This window comes from Serinus canaria, chromosome 9 (genome assembly GCF_022539315.1).
Source record: "Serinus canaria isolate serCan28SL12 chromosome 9, serCan2020, whole genome shotgun sequence".
Taxonomy (NCBI): domain Eukaryota; kingdom Metazoa; phylum Chordata; class Aves; order Passeriformes; family Fringillidae; genus Serinus; species Serinus canaria.
The window spans coordinates 21316672-21334209 of NC_066323.1; the positions used below are offsets into that span (position 1 = coordinate 21316672).

The 17538-nt window shown below is 44.5% G+C and overlaps 2 protein-coding genes across 2 annotated transcripts in view; one reads left to right on the top strand and one right to left on the bottom strand.

The window, feature by feature from the left end:
• Window positions 1-2412: 2412 nt before the first annotated feature.
• Window positions 2413-6255, top strand: SFT2D3 (SFT2 domain containing 3). Its single transcript, XM_050978203.1, has 2 exons — window positions 2413-3810; window positions 6121-6255. The coding sequence occupies exon 1, from the start codon at window positions 2480-2482 to the stop codon at window positions 3137-3139; it is 660 nt and encodes a 219-aa protein (XP_050834160.1). The 5' UTR covers window positions 2413-2479; the 3' UTR covers window positions 3140-3810; window positions 6121-6255.
• Window positions 6256-6369: 114 nt separating this feature from the next.
• The window catches only part of WDR33 (WD repeat domain 33), a 68814-nt gene continuing 57645 nt past the window's right edge, over window positions 6370-17538 (bottom strand). The window contains exons 18-23 of the mRNA XM_009089335.4: window positions 14583-14685; window positions 13841-14303; window positions 10172-10338; window positions 9948-10040; window positions 9011-9196; window positions 6370-7011 (exon numbers count right to left, since the gene is read on the bottom strand). Coding sequence (XP_009087583.1) covers window positions 6782-7011; window positions 9011-9196; window positions 9948-10040; window positions 10172-10338; window positions 13841-14303; window positions 14583-14685 — 1242 coding nt within the window. The 3' untranslated portion in view covers window positions 6370-6781. The remainder of the gene's footprint in view (window positions 7012-9010; window positions 9197-9947; window positions 10041-10171; window positions 10339-13840; window positions 14304-14582; window positions 14686-17538) is intronic.

The window sequence follows — 17538 nt, forward strand, 5'->3', positions numbered from 1 at the left end:
GTCTCACTGTTGGCTGGGCAGTTTAGAGGTTGCAAAAGAAAAGCAAATTCCAGCACAACCTCTTTCTCCTCTAGGACCTTTTCTGGGGTACAAATTGCTGAACATTCTTAGTTTTGTAACTGGACTCTGTGAGGCTGCAAGGAGAAAGGGAAGGCCAGTGCTTACTTTTTGTTTTAGGACCTACAGTAGGAGAACCAGTGCTGGACATGTTAAGTTTTGAAGCTGGGTTTTGGAGAGTGAAAGAATGTGATGGTACATGAGGCTGAGCAGGAAAACTCACGACTCCAGAGTGTGGCTGCTTTTCACAGGATGTAAGCTAAATGTTGAGACAGCACCAGCTTGCTGAACCAGTGCTGGTCTGCACCTTCCCCTTGCCTCATGTAAGCCATGCCAAACACACTAGTGCAATATTGTAGTTTTCTTCTCAGCTTTCTACTACAATATTTGCTGAATCTCAGAGTCTAAAGCTAAACAGAATTATTTCAGCATAAGTCTTGGGAAGCTGTGCCAGCACAGACAGTGTTCACTGACCTTCCCCCTTATGGCTGATAACCAGAATTTGGAAGGCAATTGTGGCAGTCACTCTCCTCTTGCAGCCTTTAAACTGTGGTGCTCTACAGGTGAATTCTCAGTCTTAAGTAGCATCACACACCTGCAGTCTGAAATGTCAATTTACTGTGGTGCAGAACAGTGTATCTGCACAGAAGCACTCCAGCACACTGCACTTGTGGAGATGCAAATCAAATTTCCAGCATGGGCTCCTGGCTGGGAATTACAGTTAATTACAGGAAGGAAAGCACACAGGCTCAGTACTTTAGGTGCAGGTCAGAGGTGACACAGGGGAGGAAAGGTCCAGGCAGACCCATCTGTGCCAGCAGCTTTTGTCTGGGAGAAATTCTTGGATGTACAGGGGCATTCAGAATTTCTGCCATGGACTCCTAGATGAGAATGACAGTGCATTTCCATGGTAAGGAAAGCACACAGCACCAGTGTTTCAGGTGCACTTGAAAGGTGGCCAAGGGGAGGCCAATGCCAGCCAGACTTGTCTGTCCTGGCAGCTTTTATTGGATATACTGAATTTTAGAGGTGCAATCCAAATTTTGGCCATGGACTCCTGGGGGAAAAAAGGAATATTCTTCTCCATAGGAGGAAAGCTCACAGCCCCAGTGTTTCAGGTACAGATGAGAGGCAGTCCAGGGGAGCTCAAGGCCAGTGGGACCCCTATGTCCTGGCAACTTTTGTCTGGGAGCAATTCTTGGTACTAAAAGCTACTAGTAGATTACAGCATAACACAAAACAGTGCAGGATATCAAGGTACCTACATTAAAGCTAGCAAAAGAAACAATATTGATTAGGAGTCAAATGTAACTGACCACTGAAATGATGATAATGTATACAGATTCTTTCCACTTAACCTTCAGGGGAGTAACTGTGAAGCAGGCAGCCCTGCTCATGGGAGAAACTCTGCACAATTCCAGGAAAAGGACAGAAAATTTCTGCTTTGTCAAAGTCCGGTGTAGCTTTTATAAAGTGGGGTGTCTGTCAGTCAGAAATCCAGCTTTATCTTCCAGATGCCAGATCAGTCTTAATCCCATGGCACTAAAATAACTCAATACAAGACAGCTTGTTCTGAGATATGTGACCAGTTAACAAGCGACAGATAAGCCCTTGTGTGGGGTGAGATGTGCTGCTCCAGAGGTGGAATCCCACTTTCAGCCCTGGGTGCCTGGCTGTGAAGGACGGCCCTTTTCCACAGGAAGGAAAGCCTGGTGCCCCAGTATCTGTGGGGCAGCTGAGAGGCCATCCCCAGGAAGCCAAGGCCAGTGAGACCTGTCAGTCTGGCAGCTTTTGTCTGGGAGTAATCCTCGGATGTTCAGTTTTGGGAGGTGGAATCCCTGTTTCAGCCACGGAGGCCTGGCTACAGAGGCGCGCTCTGGTGTCCCAGTGCCTCTGGGCAGAGGAGGGCATTCCCATGGCCCTGCCTGTACTCACCCTGGGCGGCTGAGCCTGCCCCTCAGCACCCTTTGCCCTGCCCCTCAGTCACTCTGCGTGGATGCCTCCACATCTCAATTACTCTTAGTACCGCCTGTCAGTCCCTCCCGTGGGCTGATTCCACGTGTCAATGACTGACAGCCTAATCCCAGGTTTATAGCCCTTCACAGCCGACACAGACCCGTAGCCCTAGACAGCCCACGTAGCCCTAACAGCGCAGAGCCCTCGCAGTCTCCACGGCCTTCCCGGCCCTCAGAGATCCCCTTGCCCCCACCGCCCTCTCAGTTCTCCCATCCCTCAGAGCCCCCACAGCCCTCACGACCTCCGCGCACGCGCCCTGCGCCTCACGGTACCCGGCGCATGCGCGCCGCACTCCCCGGCCTGTGGCCGCGTGTTCTGCCGTGCCCCGGATGTGGCCCCTGCCCGGGAAAATGGCGGCGCCGGGGTGGGCGGAGGGAGCGTTGTAGCGCCCGGTGCCGTCCCCGCCATGGCGGACCTGGGCCGGCAGCTGCACGAGTACCTCGCGCAGTCCAAGGCCGCTGGTGGTGCCGCGGGTCCCAGCGCGGTCCCCGCACCGCCGGTGGCCGGCGACTCGCAGGAGGAGGCGGGGGACGGCGGCGGGCTGCGGGCCTGGCTGGAGGCGCTGAACCCGTTCCCGCCGGGCAGTGCCCCGGGCGCCACGGTGTGGCCTTGGACGGGAGAGGAGGACCCGTGGCTGCCGGGGCTGTCGCGCTGGCAGCGGCTGGCGGGCAGCGGGCTGTGCGTGCTTCTGGCCGCGCTGTGCTTCGGGCTGGCCGGGCTGTGCGTGCCGCTGCTGCTGCTGCGCGCCCGCAAGTTCGCCCTGCTCTGGTCGCTCGGCTCGCTCTGCGCGCTAGGCGCCGCCGCGCTGCTGCGCGGGCCCGCCCGGCTGCTGCGGGAGCCCGGCCGCGGGGCGCTGCTGTACCTCGGGGCGCTCTTCGGGACGCTGTACGCCGCGCTGGCGCTGCGCAGCACAGCGCTCACGGCGCTGGGCGCCGCCGCGCAGCTCGGCATCGCCGCCGCAGCGCTCCTGGCCGCGCTGCCCGGCGGTGCCGCCGGCCTGCGCCGCCTCGCCGGGCTGCTCCGCTCCGCGGTGTGCGGCCGAGGCAAGGCGGTGCTGCCTCTGTGAGCCCGGCGCGCCGGGGAGGAGCGGCCGCGTCCCCGCGGGAGTCCCTCAGACACGGACCGAGAGCCTCGCGCTGTCGCCAGCCGACTCCCAGACCGGGACTCCGCTTCTCTTCGCCTCCTCCGCGTCCCTGCACGTTTTCCTCGCCAGCGCTCGAGGAGCAACAGCGGGACTGGCAGCCCGGAGCGGCCCCGGTGACTCGGAGCTGCGGGTGCTGTGTGCGGTGTCAGCCTGCCGAGCCGCCCCCGCTGCTCGTTATCTGCCTTACCGCGCTGCCAGCTCCACAGCCATGGCTCGGCATCGCTCCACCTCTGGGTGGGGAGCTGGCAGAGTCCCGCTCATTCCCGCAGCCCGGGACCGTGTGGCTGCTGCGGCGGCTGCTGCGGACCGCGCGACCGGAGCCCAGGCGGCGGCATTGTGGACCTGCCCGGTACTGAGGAGCCGCTGAGGTGCGCAAGGCTGACGGATGCTGAAGCACGAAGATGATTTAGCAAAATGCCATCGAGGCTAGGGGAGAACATTGAAAAATTAACTGGTATTACCTCATTTTGTGCTGACCCCTACACTATGAACACATACTGGTTTTGCTGTCACCTCAGACCAGTGGTGAATACGAAGACTGTGGCCACTGAACTGCATTTCTTTCTATAAAGCAGCTTTAAAATAACCATCCAGTAAGTGAAACAAACTTTCCTGGGGCTGTGGGTCACAAACACTGCCCATAATTGTAAGGGGAGGGGGTGTTCTGCATGATGATGAGAGGATGCAGAGTGCTGATGTTGGTTAAGAGCATTGGCGTTGGCAGGTACTGCCGTAAGGGACCAAACTGGGCTTTAAAACGGGACCTTCAGCTCTTAGAACTTCATTTTTGTGTATAGATATTGCTCTCTGAACTTGGGCAGGAGTTACTTGTCCCAGCCTGACCTTCAAAAATAGATTTGCCGGTAACTGGAACTCTGCTTCAGTGCAGAAACTGAGCTGCCTTACGAGAGTGCTGAATTCAGGCTGACAGAGCTGCGTGCTCGAGATTGGGCCGGGTACAGGACCCGTGCAAGGAGATGGGACACCAGGGCCTCACCTGCACAGAGCTCCCAGTGAGTTCTCACTGAGCATTTGTGCCTCATGGGGAAAATAAAGCCACTGCAATATTTACCTGCTATCACTATTTAGTTTCAACACATTTACCAAATACTTTTCTGAATTAAACTGAAATTGTTAAAGGGGGTGCTTAAGTGTACATAGATTGCTTTAATAAAACTATTTGTGTCCAGTTGTCAGTATAGACATTTCACTAATGGTCATTTTTTTCCCATTAAGAATGTAGATCAGAGCTATCAGAATAGCATTAAATTAGCTCTCTTGTTTTTACAATTTCTAAATTACAGTATATAAAATTAATTTTATTCCTAACAAGAGTGTAAAATTAAATTTGAGACCTCTGAACTAACAGGTGGAGCATAAGAGTCTGTGTGCAGCACTGGTAAAATAACATGACCTGAGGAATACAGAAGTATAATCCCATTAAATAACTGTGCCCATTTCCCAGTAATAGTGGGTCATGGTATCACAGACTGGGAAGGTGCTTCTGTCTCTGCTATGCTATTACCTTCCAAGATTTTGTAGTAACTATATCTAATAATCAAATTTTCTTAAGACTTTTTGAGCATATGATTGTGAAATACTTCAAAACTCCATTTAAAAAGCTGCCCCTTGAAGAGCATTACTTAAGTACCACAATTGTTTAAGGAATTAAACAATCATCAGTGGAAATATAAGTTGTCTAGCTAAAGCTGGGTTTTCTCTTGTTAGATACACTTTAACTTGTTTTGGTAGCCTAAAGTTCATTCTCTAACTCATACAGTATTAGACCTTTTTTAGCCCCTTAAACATATATCAGGCTTGCTAAATTAAAAAAAAAAAAAGAGGGCAAGCTTTCTAAATCATTAGTATTTCTCATGAAAACTTCAGGACAAATCCCAGCTCCCAGACCAACACCCAAAGTGCCCAAAGTCCTTCAGATAGAGCTAAAAAGCATTTTTTGTCAAGGGACAAACTGTCATATCAGATGCATCTCATCTGTTTCTAGTTAATTCCTTTTAGACCTTTCTGTCTCTCCTGACCCCTGTGACAAGGATTTTATTGGCTAATGATCAGTTGCAATTTTCAAATGTGATTTGATACACCACAAATTAAAAAACAAGTAAAAAGTGACTGACTGAACCAAGAGAACAGCAGTTAAGCATCTGTGCTTTGATGTCTTTAAGGAAGATGGCACATCAGGGCCTGAGCCAGTCTTTGGTAAACCTGCCTTGAGAAGATGCAGCAGCTGCCATGTGTTACTGGGTGGCAGGTTAAGTCTCATCCTGATTATAGCCTGAAATTCAAGGCAGGACAGAGGGAAGCGTGGTAGTGGTTTTTCATTATATGCTCTGCTTTCAATACAGGACCTTCCTGAGGCGTATCTGTAGAATAAGTACTTAGGTGATAACATTTTCACTGAGGCTTTAGGTTAAAGGAACCTTCTGATAATATGGTGTCTGGAGATGACTAATAGGAATGATTTATGGGGATAACAAACTCATGGTTGTTAAGCAGCTTTATTATGAAATGTGGGAAATGGGAATAACGCCTCCTCCTCATTTCCCTCCTTTAGTAAAACCAGGTAACAATATCCTAAAGAAAAAGACACTTAAAAAAACCTTATTATTGAAGTGATGAATTGCACTTCAGCAATTAACGCACCAGACTCTGCTGAGCACCCATAGCTTAAAGCAGTGTGTCACACAGCTGCTGTAAAACACGCCAATCAACTTTCTGTCTCAGTTCCTATAAACAGATGCTGCTGTGAGCAAAAATCCGTGGCTTGCCTAGGTGAAGTGTAGAATGCCAGTCTTTGCTGTGATGTCTTAGGATCCAGGTTATGTAACTCACACTATGTCTTTGACAACTCGTTCTAAACACTATTCCACTCTTTTCTGTTTCAGGATGGCAGACTAGCAAGCAGTGGTGATTGCCTGCATTTTGGAATTTTGACCTCAGCACCATTGTAGACAGCTGTGGTTAAAGGTGAAAATGAAACTTCTCTGTACATGATAAACCAAAGCCCTAGGAATTGGCTCTCAGTATTTTAACTGGCTGAGATTTCAGGAGGTAGTGCTGTTGCTCCATCTGAAACACAAGTTTGCCTAAATACAACCCTCTGTAGTAATAGGTGAGTAAAGAATCACACGCTGTTGATTTTTTTTGTTAATTTTTGCGCAAATTACATTCTGTATTCATACAAAACCAACGTAACTCTTTGACAAACTGTACATATAGAAACAAGTTTCTGTCTGGAGATCTGGAGGTGAACTGACATCTGTGGAGATGCTCCATGTTCCACAACACTTAAAAGAAATTCCAGCTCTTGACAAAACAAGAAAGTGAGGGGAATGGGAGTGGAAAGAACAAAACTAAGGTAGCTACAATATTGCAGCTAGAGGCAAATGACTGGTTCAGGAAAAGAAAGACCCTTGTTAGGAACTAATGCACATTCAGTTATCCCAGTTAAGAATCCAGGTTCGTGGCATTGCAGGTGAGTCCAGAGTAGCAGTCTATTTAAATATTGTCCCCCAAGGACTGGGCATGACCCAGTCAAAGCCTCTTCTATCGGCCTCGTCCACCCCGAGATCCTCCTCTCCTGGACTGGCCAGAGTTCATGTTATTTCCTCTTCCCCAATTGCTGCTGCTCCTTCCTCCTCGAGAAGGGTTATTGCCTGCCCCAGGGCCTCCACCAAAGGCTTCCTCCCTGTGGAATCCATCGTGGTGGTCTCCATCTAGAGAACTGGACCTCCCAGATTTCTGCGCTCTCTGTGAAGGTCCCGAATTTCCTCGTCCTGCAAAGGAAGCACGACCAGTTACTGGTGTAAGTTTGAGCTGAGTCTTTTCTCAGATATGGCAGATATTGAGCTGTTTCTACTGTGGTGCCATCCTTCATAAACCAGCTGTAGCTGAGACCTGCAATTTTATGCCTCTTTCCTCAGTACAATTTTCTTATACAGATTTAGCGTCTCCACTACAGTTCAGAAAACAGACAACAATCAATTCCTTGGGAATTAAAAGAGCTTGTATTTGATACTGTCAGCAGGCACTGAAATGAAGTCAGAATAATGATAGCTTTTCCTCCAAACTGCCAGTTCTTGTGCTAACACTGTGGTTCCCTCTATGTTTTTATTGCAAAATACTTTTTTTTAATCCTAAACAAAGATATTGCACTGTTGACAAATTGAGACAGTTGAGGCTGATGGTGATGATCATGAGTAACATTACTGTTTTGTTCCACGTTTTGCTAAAAATAATGGAAAAATGCTTTATTTTACTACTAATCTGGAACAAAAAGTACTCAAGCTCTTACTGCCAGGAACAGAATGTTCTAATTCTCACAGAATAGAATTTTCTAATTCTCACATACGTTTTTGGTTTTGATAGGTTTGCTATGAACAACAAGAAACCCCAACTCAATTCATTAGCCTAAAATAAGAAGCAGTATTTTGAGAAAACAAAATCAGTGCTAACCTTATTTTAAGGACACATACTACAGATAAATTCAGGTATTTTTGCTGCACTTTATCAAGCGTGATTTCTGTTGACTGTGGTTGGTTCTATGTAAAACAATCACCAAATTCCTTCACAGAAACATTAATGAAGTTTTAATCTTCAAAAGACTTTCCCAATACAACTGAAAGTGATATAGCCCACATATGAAGAAGTATTGCTCGTGGTTTGTTTATCAGGCTTTCTGCCATCATTTAAACTTTCTTTAGCACATTATGAGTTAATTACCACACTTGTGCCTGGACAAGTGTCAAAACAATTGTTTTGACTTTAACAAAGAATCTGACAGTTATAACAATCATTACTGAAGCTGGAAAAGGAATCCTTACATCTGGCTAAACTGAGAACAGCAGCATGTGGATATGGAAGGAAAAATAATGGTAGAGAAGTTTATCAGCAGTTTTATTCAAAACATCTGTGAAGGAATGATAAAACCTGGAAACAGAGTCCATGCAAAGGAGGAGTGACAAGCAGTTAAAACTGCATGAGCTTTGGGACAGTGGTGAGAGAAGTGGACTGAGATTCAGTGTTCAGTGGCATCAGAGACAAAGTCTAACAGCAACAAATTCAGCTGCAGGCTGCCAGTTCAGCATCTGGGAGCAAATGAGAAGGATGTTTGTCACTGATCACTATCTGACACTGGGTAGTCAATGTGAGGACATTGAAGAAAGACAGTATTTACACAAGAGAACAGAAGCCCTGAGATCTGTAAGAAACAGGATCAAGAACTGGTGTGATGCTAATAGCACTGACTCTAGAAGAATGTGTTCTGTGGGTTACAGTAACATGGGACCACTTAGAGGGACCTACAACACCTGGAACTGTTAGTAAAGAATGGAGAAAGTGGAACAAGTACAAGAGAACTGTAGAAATCCATGGTTACACCACATCTTTAATAGTGTGTGCAGTTCCTAGCTACCTCATTTAATTTAGAAAAGGATAATTTAAAACATTGATATTAATAAACAACTATTCCAAAAATGAGGGGGAAATGCCCTTAATGAGTTTTCCAGCTGGAGTAACAGGGAATCAAAAACCAACTACTTTTCAACAGGGCAATAAAGGGGATTCTGGAGTGCTGGAGACAAGATCTGGATTTGATGTTTGAAAATCCCTCTGTTCTTATGTTCCTGTAAGACTGGTCTGTAACTTCCCAGCTGGTAAAATCAGGTATTTACCAGCTCAGCTTTATGCCCTCTGATCAGAGAAGTTCTGGATACACTTAATACTGAAAACACATGCTAGTGTTACTGAAGAGTTCTAATCAAAGGGGCTTTCTACCTTTGCCCCTCTCCTCTGGAGGTCCACCTGGAGCATCCATGTCCCTGTGGTCAGAGGTTCCTGGTCCATCGTGCCAGGGACGTTTCCGTGGTGGCAGTGAGGCCATGTCCATGCCCTGGAGTGAAGAGGAGCGTTCTCTGTTGGCTGGAGAGTGCCCATCATGAGGAGGGTGATCTGGACGAGGACCTGTGCATGAAAACACAAGATAAGTAATGTTTGTTGGATCATTATTCTTCATTTTTGAAGGCAGCCACATAAATTTACAAACTGGCCACGCTGTTTGGCACACAGTTTGAAGTTAAAATTATGTAAAGGTTCTCTCCTGTCCCATTTTTTAGTAAAAAAGCTAAAAGTAAAACAGATTTTAAAGATGATGGGAAAGAAAAGTGAAGTGTTCTTTCCAGTATAAAATGCTTTCATATATTTTAGAGACAATCACACCTTCATTTATTTATGTGTCATTTCTGCTTTGTTTTCCATGACATTTTACAGCTCTGTCTTAACCCATATGGGGCTGCCTTTAGTAACACAACTGCAAATATAAGCTGTCAGACATTGCAGCTGAAAAGATACCAACACAGAGAAAGATTACTGTTGGCATTAATCAAGATATTAAAAAAAACCCCATAACATGTGATTCAGTCCTCCAGAGGTGACAACTGCCCAGGCAGTTGTGGACTGTACAAGAACACAACTGAAAACCAAAGCTTTGAGGCCACAATCACTTTATTCAATAAGACAGCTGTATTTAGAGACAGTTAAATTCTGTATAGTTCTTTTTTCCTAAATTTAAAAGATCAAAAAACTGCATTTGGCTTTTCTCATGGTAAAATCCTGGTAACAAATATGTGAGGTACAGGAAAATGGCATGATTTTTAAAATATTTTTTTAAAGTTATTATATTGTAGAAGTCTACAAACTTCACCAAATTTTTTACCTGGTTCTCTGTTTCCATCCCAGGATTCTGGTTTCCTCCCTCCTTCAAAGCGTGGGAATTCATCTGGAGTAGGAAGCAAACCCTTCCGAGCTCCTGAGCAGTAAGAGAAGCAGGGGACAGGAGTGAGAAGGGACATTGTATTCATGAAAATAATGTCACCTGCCCAAGAAGTGCCTTTCCTTCCTCATCCTTGTACTTCTGTGTGGAAGAACATTCCCCCTTACCTCTCAGAGCACCTCGACCTCGCCCCCGAGCACCATGGTCCCTTCCTCTGGAGTTTTCATCTGGAGAGTCAAAAGCATCATCTGGCCCAAAATCTTCAGGGCCAGGAAAGCCATCTCTGCCCCTGGGTCCCCGGCCCTCGTGTCTCGAGGGTCCTCCTCTTCGGAAGCTACAACAAAGAACACGATACAAACGTGCTTTTAGGCTTAATTGAGGCAGTTCAGTTATCAACTCATTTCTCAACTGTTTCACTTAATGCTACAGCACATACAGTTACTAGAACAGGATTTGTAGGTGGGAAAGTGCCCATTTCTGCCTTTGAGCACTTTGATAGTAAGCTTTGTAATCTTCCTCTCATATTTCCTTCCACTGATGATGTTGGTTTTTCATACAAGAAAAATATTATTAAACACAGTGCATTCATTTAATGAAAAGGTGGGAAAAACAATTGATGAGTGATGATAGATACAAGGTGAGGTAAGGCAAGGCAAAGTGTGAGTTCCCCTTAACTCTGATGCTCTTACATTCCCCTTCCCTTTTTTCCTTTCCATTTCCATCATAAAACAAACTGAAAACACAGAAGCAACGAGAGTCGTGGCTGTAACAAAAACATTACAGGATCTCATTTCTATTCGTTCTATGATTCATTCTCCTTTTCATTCCATTCTTCCAAGTTTACAATTCTAGCAAATGCATCTAGACTGCCCTTGGATCTGTAGGCACAGTGATGGCTGAACAGTGCACAGTGGCATTCTGCAACCCGAAGAGCAGTTTATCCAACTGCAGTAATGAATTTTGTGTTGCAAAATATAATTATGACCCTGAAGTTGATAACTGCTGTCTAGTAAGTACCAAGGGCACCTTCAGGAATTTGCTACAACTGGGTTCTGCACAGCATCTTAGCTGAGTACAGCTCCTCCAGCGCTGCTCTGGGGGCCTTGGACAGCTCTTCAGAGAGGAGAATGGCTCTTGCTGAGCTGTCAGTGCCATGCCAGGTGAGCCTGCAGCTGGCAGTGTGAGTAACTAGCAGTTCTGTTCCTGACACGAGCAGTTCAAACACCTGGAGGGTTTGCAAAGCTCAGCCCTGCCCTGTGAGGACGCCTGTCTGTCACAGCCCGGCTGAGGTGTTCCGGTGGTGCAGGCACACTGGTGTCCCCACCGTGCCACCCCACGCTACTCTGCCCACCCTCAGTGACAGCACACGGTGTGGAGCTCTCCTTGCCCAGTCACAGATGCCTCCCACCTCCCCAGTGTTCCCAGTTGCACTCTGGCTGAACTGGGAGCACCGCAGCATTCCCGTGATGTTGGCTGAGTGCAGCATCCCCTTCCCCAGCTCATTAACGACACAGTGCATCCTATTACAAGCAAAACTTTAGATACTTTTATTTAGAATTTTAACAACATTAACCTTTTAATTACAAATTTAAATATTTTAACAGTAGTCATAACACAATACAATATTCTTAAACTTTTACATTGTTTTTAATAAAAAACAATAGGTCTGTCTCCACCTCCCAGAAAACAACCACAATACAGAGAGGAGGCTGCTGTGCCTGTACAGGTACAACAGTGGATGGAGGAGTGCTTTGTATGGACCATGAACCATTTACATTAACCTGGATGGTTTGGGAAAACAAACTCAACAGTTTCAGGTACAAATGGTTCAAATAATCACAGAGCAATATTGTTTAGCCTTGAAAGAGCACAGTCCTCTAGAGGTTTCTTAGAGGGCCTCCTGCTTTAATACTGATATGGTGTGATTCAACTTAGCTTGGAAATTAACCAAGATTTTCAACATGAGGCCCCAGGGCTGCAGGAACAGGGCCTTTCCTATTTCAGGCAACTTATGGACACAGTTGAGTTTTGAAATCTACAACACCTATGCCTGACACAGCCACAGCTCCTAATATTGTGTTATGGATATCCTTATTTGCCTTTTTATATCAGTCACACATAAAACCCTGCCTTGCATCAGGTTCAGTTCCTGTTAGACTGCTCTCACATCTTCTTCCCCGAGGCCTAGGACCTTACTGTACACAACTACACACTGTGCAGATTAGCAGGCAGGAAGAGGCAGGTCTCTGCAGCAGAAGCATCATGTTGATATAGAGTAAGAACAGGACAGGGATGAAAAGGATGGGAAATTAGAGAGAAACACACATACACACATTTGCCTCTCATGCTTGATCAAACCAGTTACAATCTCAATTTCAAACCAAGTCAGCTAAACGAGTGGTTGGGATTAAGTCCACCACAGCATCTGCAGTAAATGGCACCTAGTTCACCTTCATTCCAAGAAAATCATCAAATTTACTAGCACAGTGAGCCTTTTAGAGCCCTGTGCCATTTCATTTCAAACTTTCTGGGCAAACACTTGTACTCTGATAAATAGAATACTCTTAGTTCAAAAGTCAGATTTGCAGGTCACAAGGTTCTTGTTTCCCTTCCTGAAACTTTTTAAAGATCAGGACCATAATAACATATTTGGCAGTCCCTAAGTATTTTCAATATAAGATCTGAAAAATCTCTACTGAGCTTCTAAAAGTCTTGTCTGCTGTGTCTTTTAGAGTTCTGTGATGCAGACCATTGGACCACTGGACCATCCAACTGGATTTTCTCTGGCTTTACTTTTTAAAAATGGCTTTAATTGTTACCTTCTTTAAGTTACTGTTCATTTCTTTTCATACTCTTCACACAAAAGGAAGTTACATCTTACAGAGCTAGGCAGAAAATAGCTAAAAGAAGAGCTGTATAGATGCAAAGTAAAAGGAATGTAAGAAAATGATTAAAAAGGCAACTAAAAGACACAAAATTCACATTATGTGGAGACCACAGCATATTTGTTACAAGCACATGTTCTTATACATAGAGAGTTGGTGGTCAGTGAGAGGCTTAGACCTTGGAGGCCAAATTTCATTTAATTAAACTAACATAAATCTGGAGCAATTTTGCTGATAATTAATTTCAGTGACAGCATTAATTCCTCCATATTTACATTGATAACTAAAAGCAAATTTATCCCTTTGTGATTTATTTGGAGATTGTGAGCAATGACAAGGACATTGCTGTAAATCAGATTATTTTTGAGTTCTTCACTTGGCATTAAGAAATAAGTCAGAAAGAGAAATAAAATTTCTATGAGCAAACGCATGAAAAAATCGTCTCGACAGTCCAACAGATGCTGTAAGTCTGGCCCTTCTATGTGGCAGTCACATCACTGTTCCTGCTCCTTACAAGGGCTTTGCATCTCATCCTACAGTCTCTACAGTCATGCTGTAGTTTGTGACTGGAGACAGAATCTCAAAATCCACTTCTAGCGTACAAAAGTTTGTCACTTTAACCTTTAAGTCTCCTCTCAATTTTCATCAAAACGGTCTCAGATCTTCATCCTGTGTCACTGGATCTTCTCTACAAACTTTCCCCCTTCTCTTTACTTACTGTTTAAAGACACGGAAGCTGCTGTGTACAATGACCATTTTTCAAGTTTTCTTCTATTACTGAATGATTTTTATGGACTCTACACTCAGGTATATTAGAGTTTTCATTTCCTTATTGGTTTCCAGTTTATAAATCTGAAACAGATAGACTCCTTAATGAAAAGGAAACCAGGAATAAAAGAGTTCCCTCCATTTACCCTTTAACCCAAGAAAAAGAAACAGATTTATTCTTACCTCTCGTCTCGCCTTCCTCGGAAGCGTGCATCCTCGGGATCCCGTGGATATCTGTCATCTGAAGGTCTCCGTCCTTCCCAAGCACCAGGAGGCCCCCGGTTGGAACCACCTCCTTCAAATTCCCTGTGATCAGGAGGAAAGGGAGGCCCAGGTCCTCCTCGTCTCCATTTCTCATCTTGCAATGGCGGGCCTCCTCTCCCCTCGAACTCTCGTAACCGATGGCCAAATCTCTTGTCAGGGTGGAAATCATCCCGGAAGTCATCGGGCCGATCGAAGTCATCGTGGAAGTCGGGGTGAGGTCCCCGTCTGTCAGGCATGACCCTGCTGTCCCTGCCATCACTCCAGTCCTGGCCCCCTCGGAACAGACCCCTCTCAGGCCCGTGCTCGGGGCCGCCGCTGTTCTGCTCGTGCCGCCTGTCCGACAGCGGGCCCAGGTGATGGTTGGGTGGCCCACGGGCATCGCCTTGAGGGACAAGAAGAAATCAGAGCAGGTTTCTGTAACCATTTCTAAATCACTTCAGGATGCTCTAGTTCATACAATTCTAGAAAGCATAAGGGATACCTTTCACATGAAACAATATTCCTGAGAACATTTTTCCCATATATCCCACCCCACAGAAGCTTTTCTCTCAGCCAAGACCCTGCCTTGTGCAGCAGCCATTTCTCCCTGGGTGCACTGCCCTGGGACAGCCCCTCTTTGAGGGAACTGACTCCCAGGAGAACAGCCAAGATGTTGAATTACCTTTATTAAGACCAGGTCCTTGGTTGTGAGGGCCCAGACGACCTTGTCCTCCTTGCTGGCCCAGGCCTGGTATCAGCGGAGGAGGACCCGGGTTCTGTCCATCCTGCGAGCATGGAAGAACAAAAACCACGTGAATTCCATGTGTGATAAATTAAAAACGTTTGCAGGAGTGCAAACCAATTTTCTTTCCATAAGTTCTGCAGCTGCACAGGTTGTACACAGAAACGGCTCATGTTCCAATGGTTTCAGCCTCAGTTTCCAGACATTCACATCAGTAATGCTTCAGTCACTGAGAAACACTGCATTGCACAGGTAACAGCTTTGCAGCTGTTCACATTTTCTGTCACAGCCAAAGATGATAAAGCTCATATTCCTCCTGAGTATGAATATTCCATAAGAATGTATTGAATTTTTGAGTATTTGATACAAATATTCTGTTCCTCTGGAGGAACAGAGGAATTTTCCTGAGGAAAATGTGTAAATTTGTTTGAAAAATATCAGGTACTGATTTATAGGCAGTTAAAGAGCTTCACAGACCACAGATTTCATTTGGAAATGAACAAAAAAGAGAAACTATATATACAAAAATAAATATCAAGAATGTTGGGATGAGGGGACAACAATAAGGCCATAAAGGAATCTCTTCTCTAAATCTCTGTAAGTTTTTAACCTGGAAATACATGAGTTTCATTTTTAACATGATGGCAAAGTTCATTTTTCTTCATTTTAGGATAAAGAAAAAGCAGAGGCAGTAGAGTGGGCAGAGCTTTGTGTGCTTTATGTGATCCCAAAGGAAAAAACAAGTATGTAAGTGGGTTTTGCTATTTTTTATCCTTTTTGGGTGAATTTTAAAGGATAAAATTATGGTCTTTAAATTCAGCTGCTGTCATAGACTCATAACTGATTTTGACAGGACCTGCTGTGGTGACACTGGTTGGAAAACTGTGTTTGCTCTGATTCTGCCTTTCAACAGCACAGGGCTGACAAAAAGTCCTCATTTGGGGTTTGTTCTTGACTGGAACTGAAAAGGGACATGTAGAGAATTTACACTGCAGATAAAAAATCCAACAATAAAAATATGAACCAGACTGAGCTGAAACCTGCAGGACTGCAATACAAAACCTTCCTATGCTGACATCACCAAAAAGCCAATCCCCCTCAAACCCTTACTAGAAACCCCTAAAAATGTAATTTTTTCCTAGGCATGTCTAGTGTGCAGGATTTAGGCTTGGCCTTCACACTGATTTGTTAAAACCCTGCCAGACTGCAGTCCAGAAATACTTAAACACCTGTACTCCAGCACACCACTGGGTCATAATTATACTGCTTAACTTCTCCATGAATCAAAGTTAAATAATTTTAATTCTCTAAATTTATTTTTGAGAAACACTACTTTTTTGTTTCTGGTTGAAGGGAAGCAGAAAGTTTATTTGTGCATTTAGCCCATCCTATCTTGAAATATTGTTTGAAATTAAAAATTTATATTCAACTGCAGTGTAGGTGATAAACACAAGAAAGCACACAACTATGTACTACAAACTTCATATCTGCATTGAGTAATTTTGTAAGAACGTTGGGAAAATAAACAAAAGATCTTTTTTAATGCCCATTAAAAAAAAAAACCACCAAAATCCCCAAAAATACTTTCCTAGTGATGGAATGTTGACTGGAGTCCAGAACAAATCCATCCTCTGACTAGGTAAGAGCCAGCTATCACAGTGATTCTGCTGTTCCTGAGCAAAACCTTGCTGGAGTTCCAGCATTTCCCATATATTTAGCAGATGCTTACTTAAAATAAATTTTATGGAACTTCTTCCATTTATGGAAGTGTTTAACCAAAGCAGCAGTTTTTAACAGTCAATAAATAACTCTCCTTAGCAGAAACCTTGATTAGAAACAAACCATCCTTTGCCAAGCTGGGAACACAGAGCCTTAACTCTTCCTTTTCATGGGATTTCTGTTTCAAAATTCATTCCAGGCCTCAAAATGGGCCTGAGCTGGGAAATATGCAGAGTTTAGAAAGAGGTACTTTACTAAAAGCTGAAAATGTGCATCCCAGCAAATCCAGTGTACAGCCAGGGCAGGTAACAGTGATATTTTATATGGAGAATAACCCTTGGAATTATCTCTAATTGTTTTGTGTTAATGTCACAAGCCCTTGATAAAGCAGATATTCACACACTTCTGCTACTGAGAAGGAAGAGAAGTGATTTGTACAGGTTTACAGAACAAAAAAGCCAAATCCAGAACAGAAAACAAACTCAAGTCTATTGTTTTTTAAAAAAATCACATATGGGGCCTTTTTAAACAGGAACTATGCTGTATTCATATTAAAAAAAAAGCAAATGGAGCAAAACCTGACATTATGAATTTTAAAATATGCTAATTTTTAAAAGCCATTACCATACTAAAGGTGCACAAGGAAGGAAGAATGGGTTAAAATATCTCACTATGTCATTTTTTTAGTATCTGAAAAAGCCTTTAAGATAGGCTTGTTATTCAAAGAAAATAACCAGCTATCCATCAAAAGCACCCTACTGAATTCCAAAGCGTCAGTGGCAAGGGCAGGGCAATTATTCTCTAAGAAAAATGAGTCTCCCTGGGATAGCAATGAGAAACAACTCTGCTGGTTTAAGTTATATAGTTGGGGAACCAACTCTCCTTTGGTAACTTGGGTACTTCTGAAATCTCAGCAGCAGTGGCACATTAACAGCCTTCTGGAGGGAATTATTGGTTTGTAAGGAAAAAATATTTAAATAAACCCACAACTTGTGGGCTACTCTGCTTCAATCTGAAAAGGAATCCCTGAGCTAAAGTTCATTTGAATATTCAGTTCCTCATTGTGACTGGTACTGGACTACACACAAAGTACTCTGCATGTCTAAAGCCTTGACTGAAACTATTGAGTGCAGGTCTAAAATAGACAATTCTGGTTAAAAACCAGCACACAGTTTCT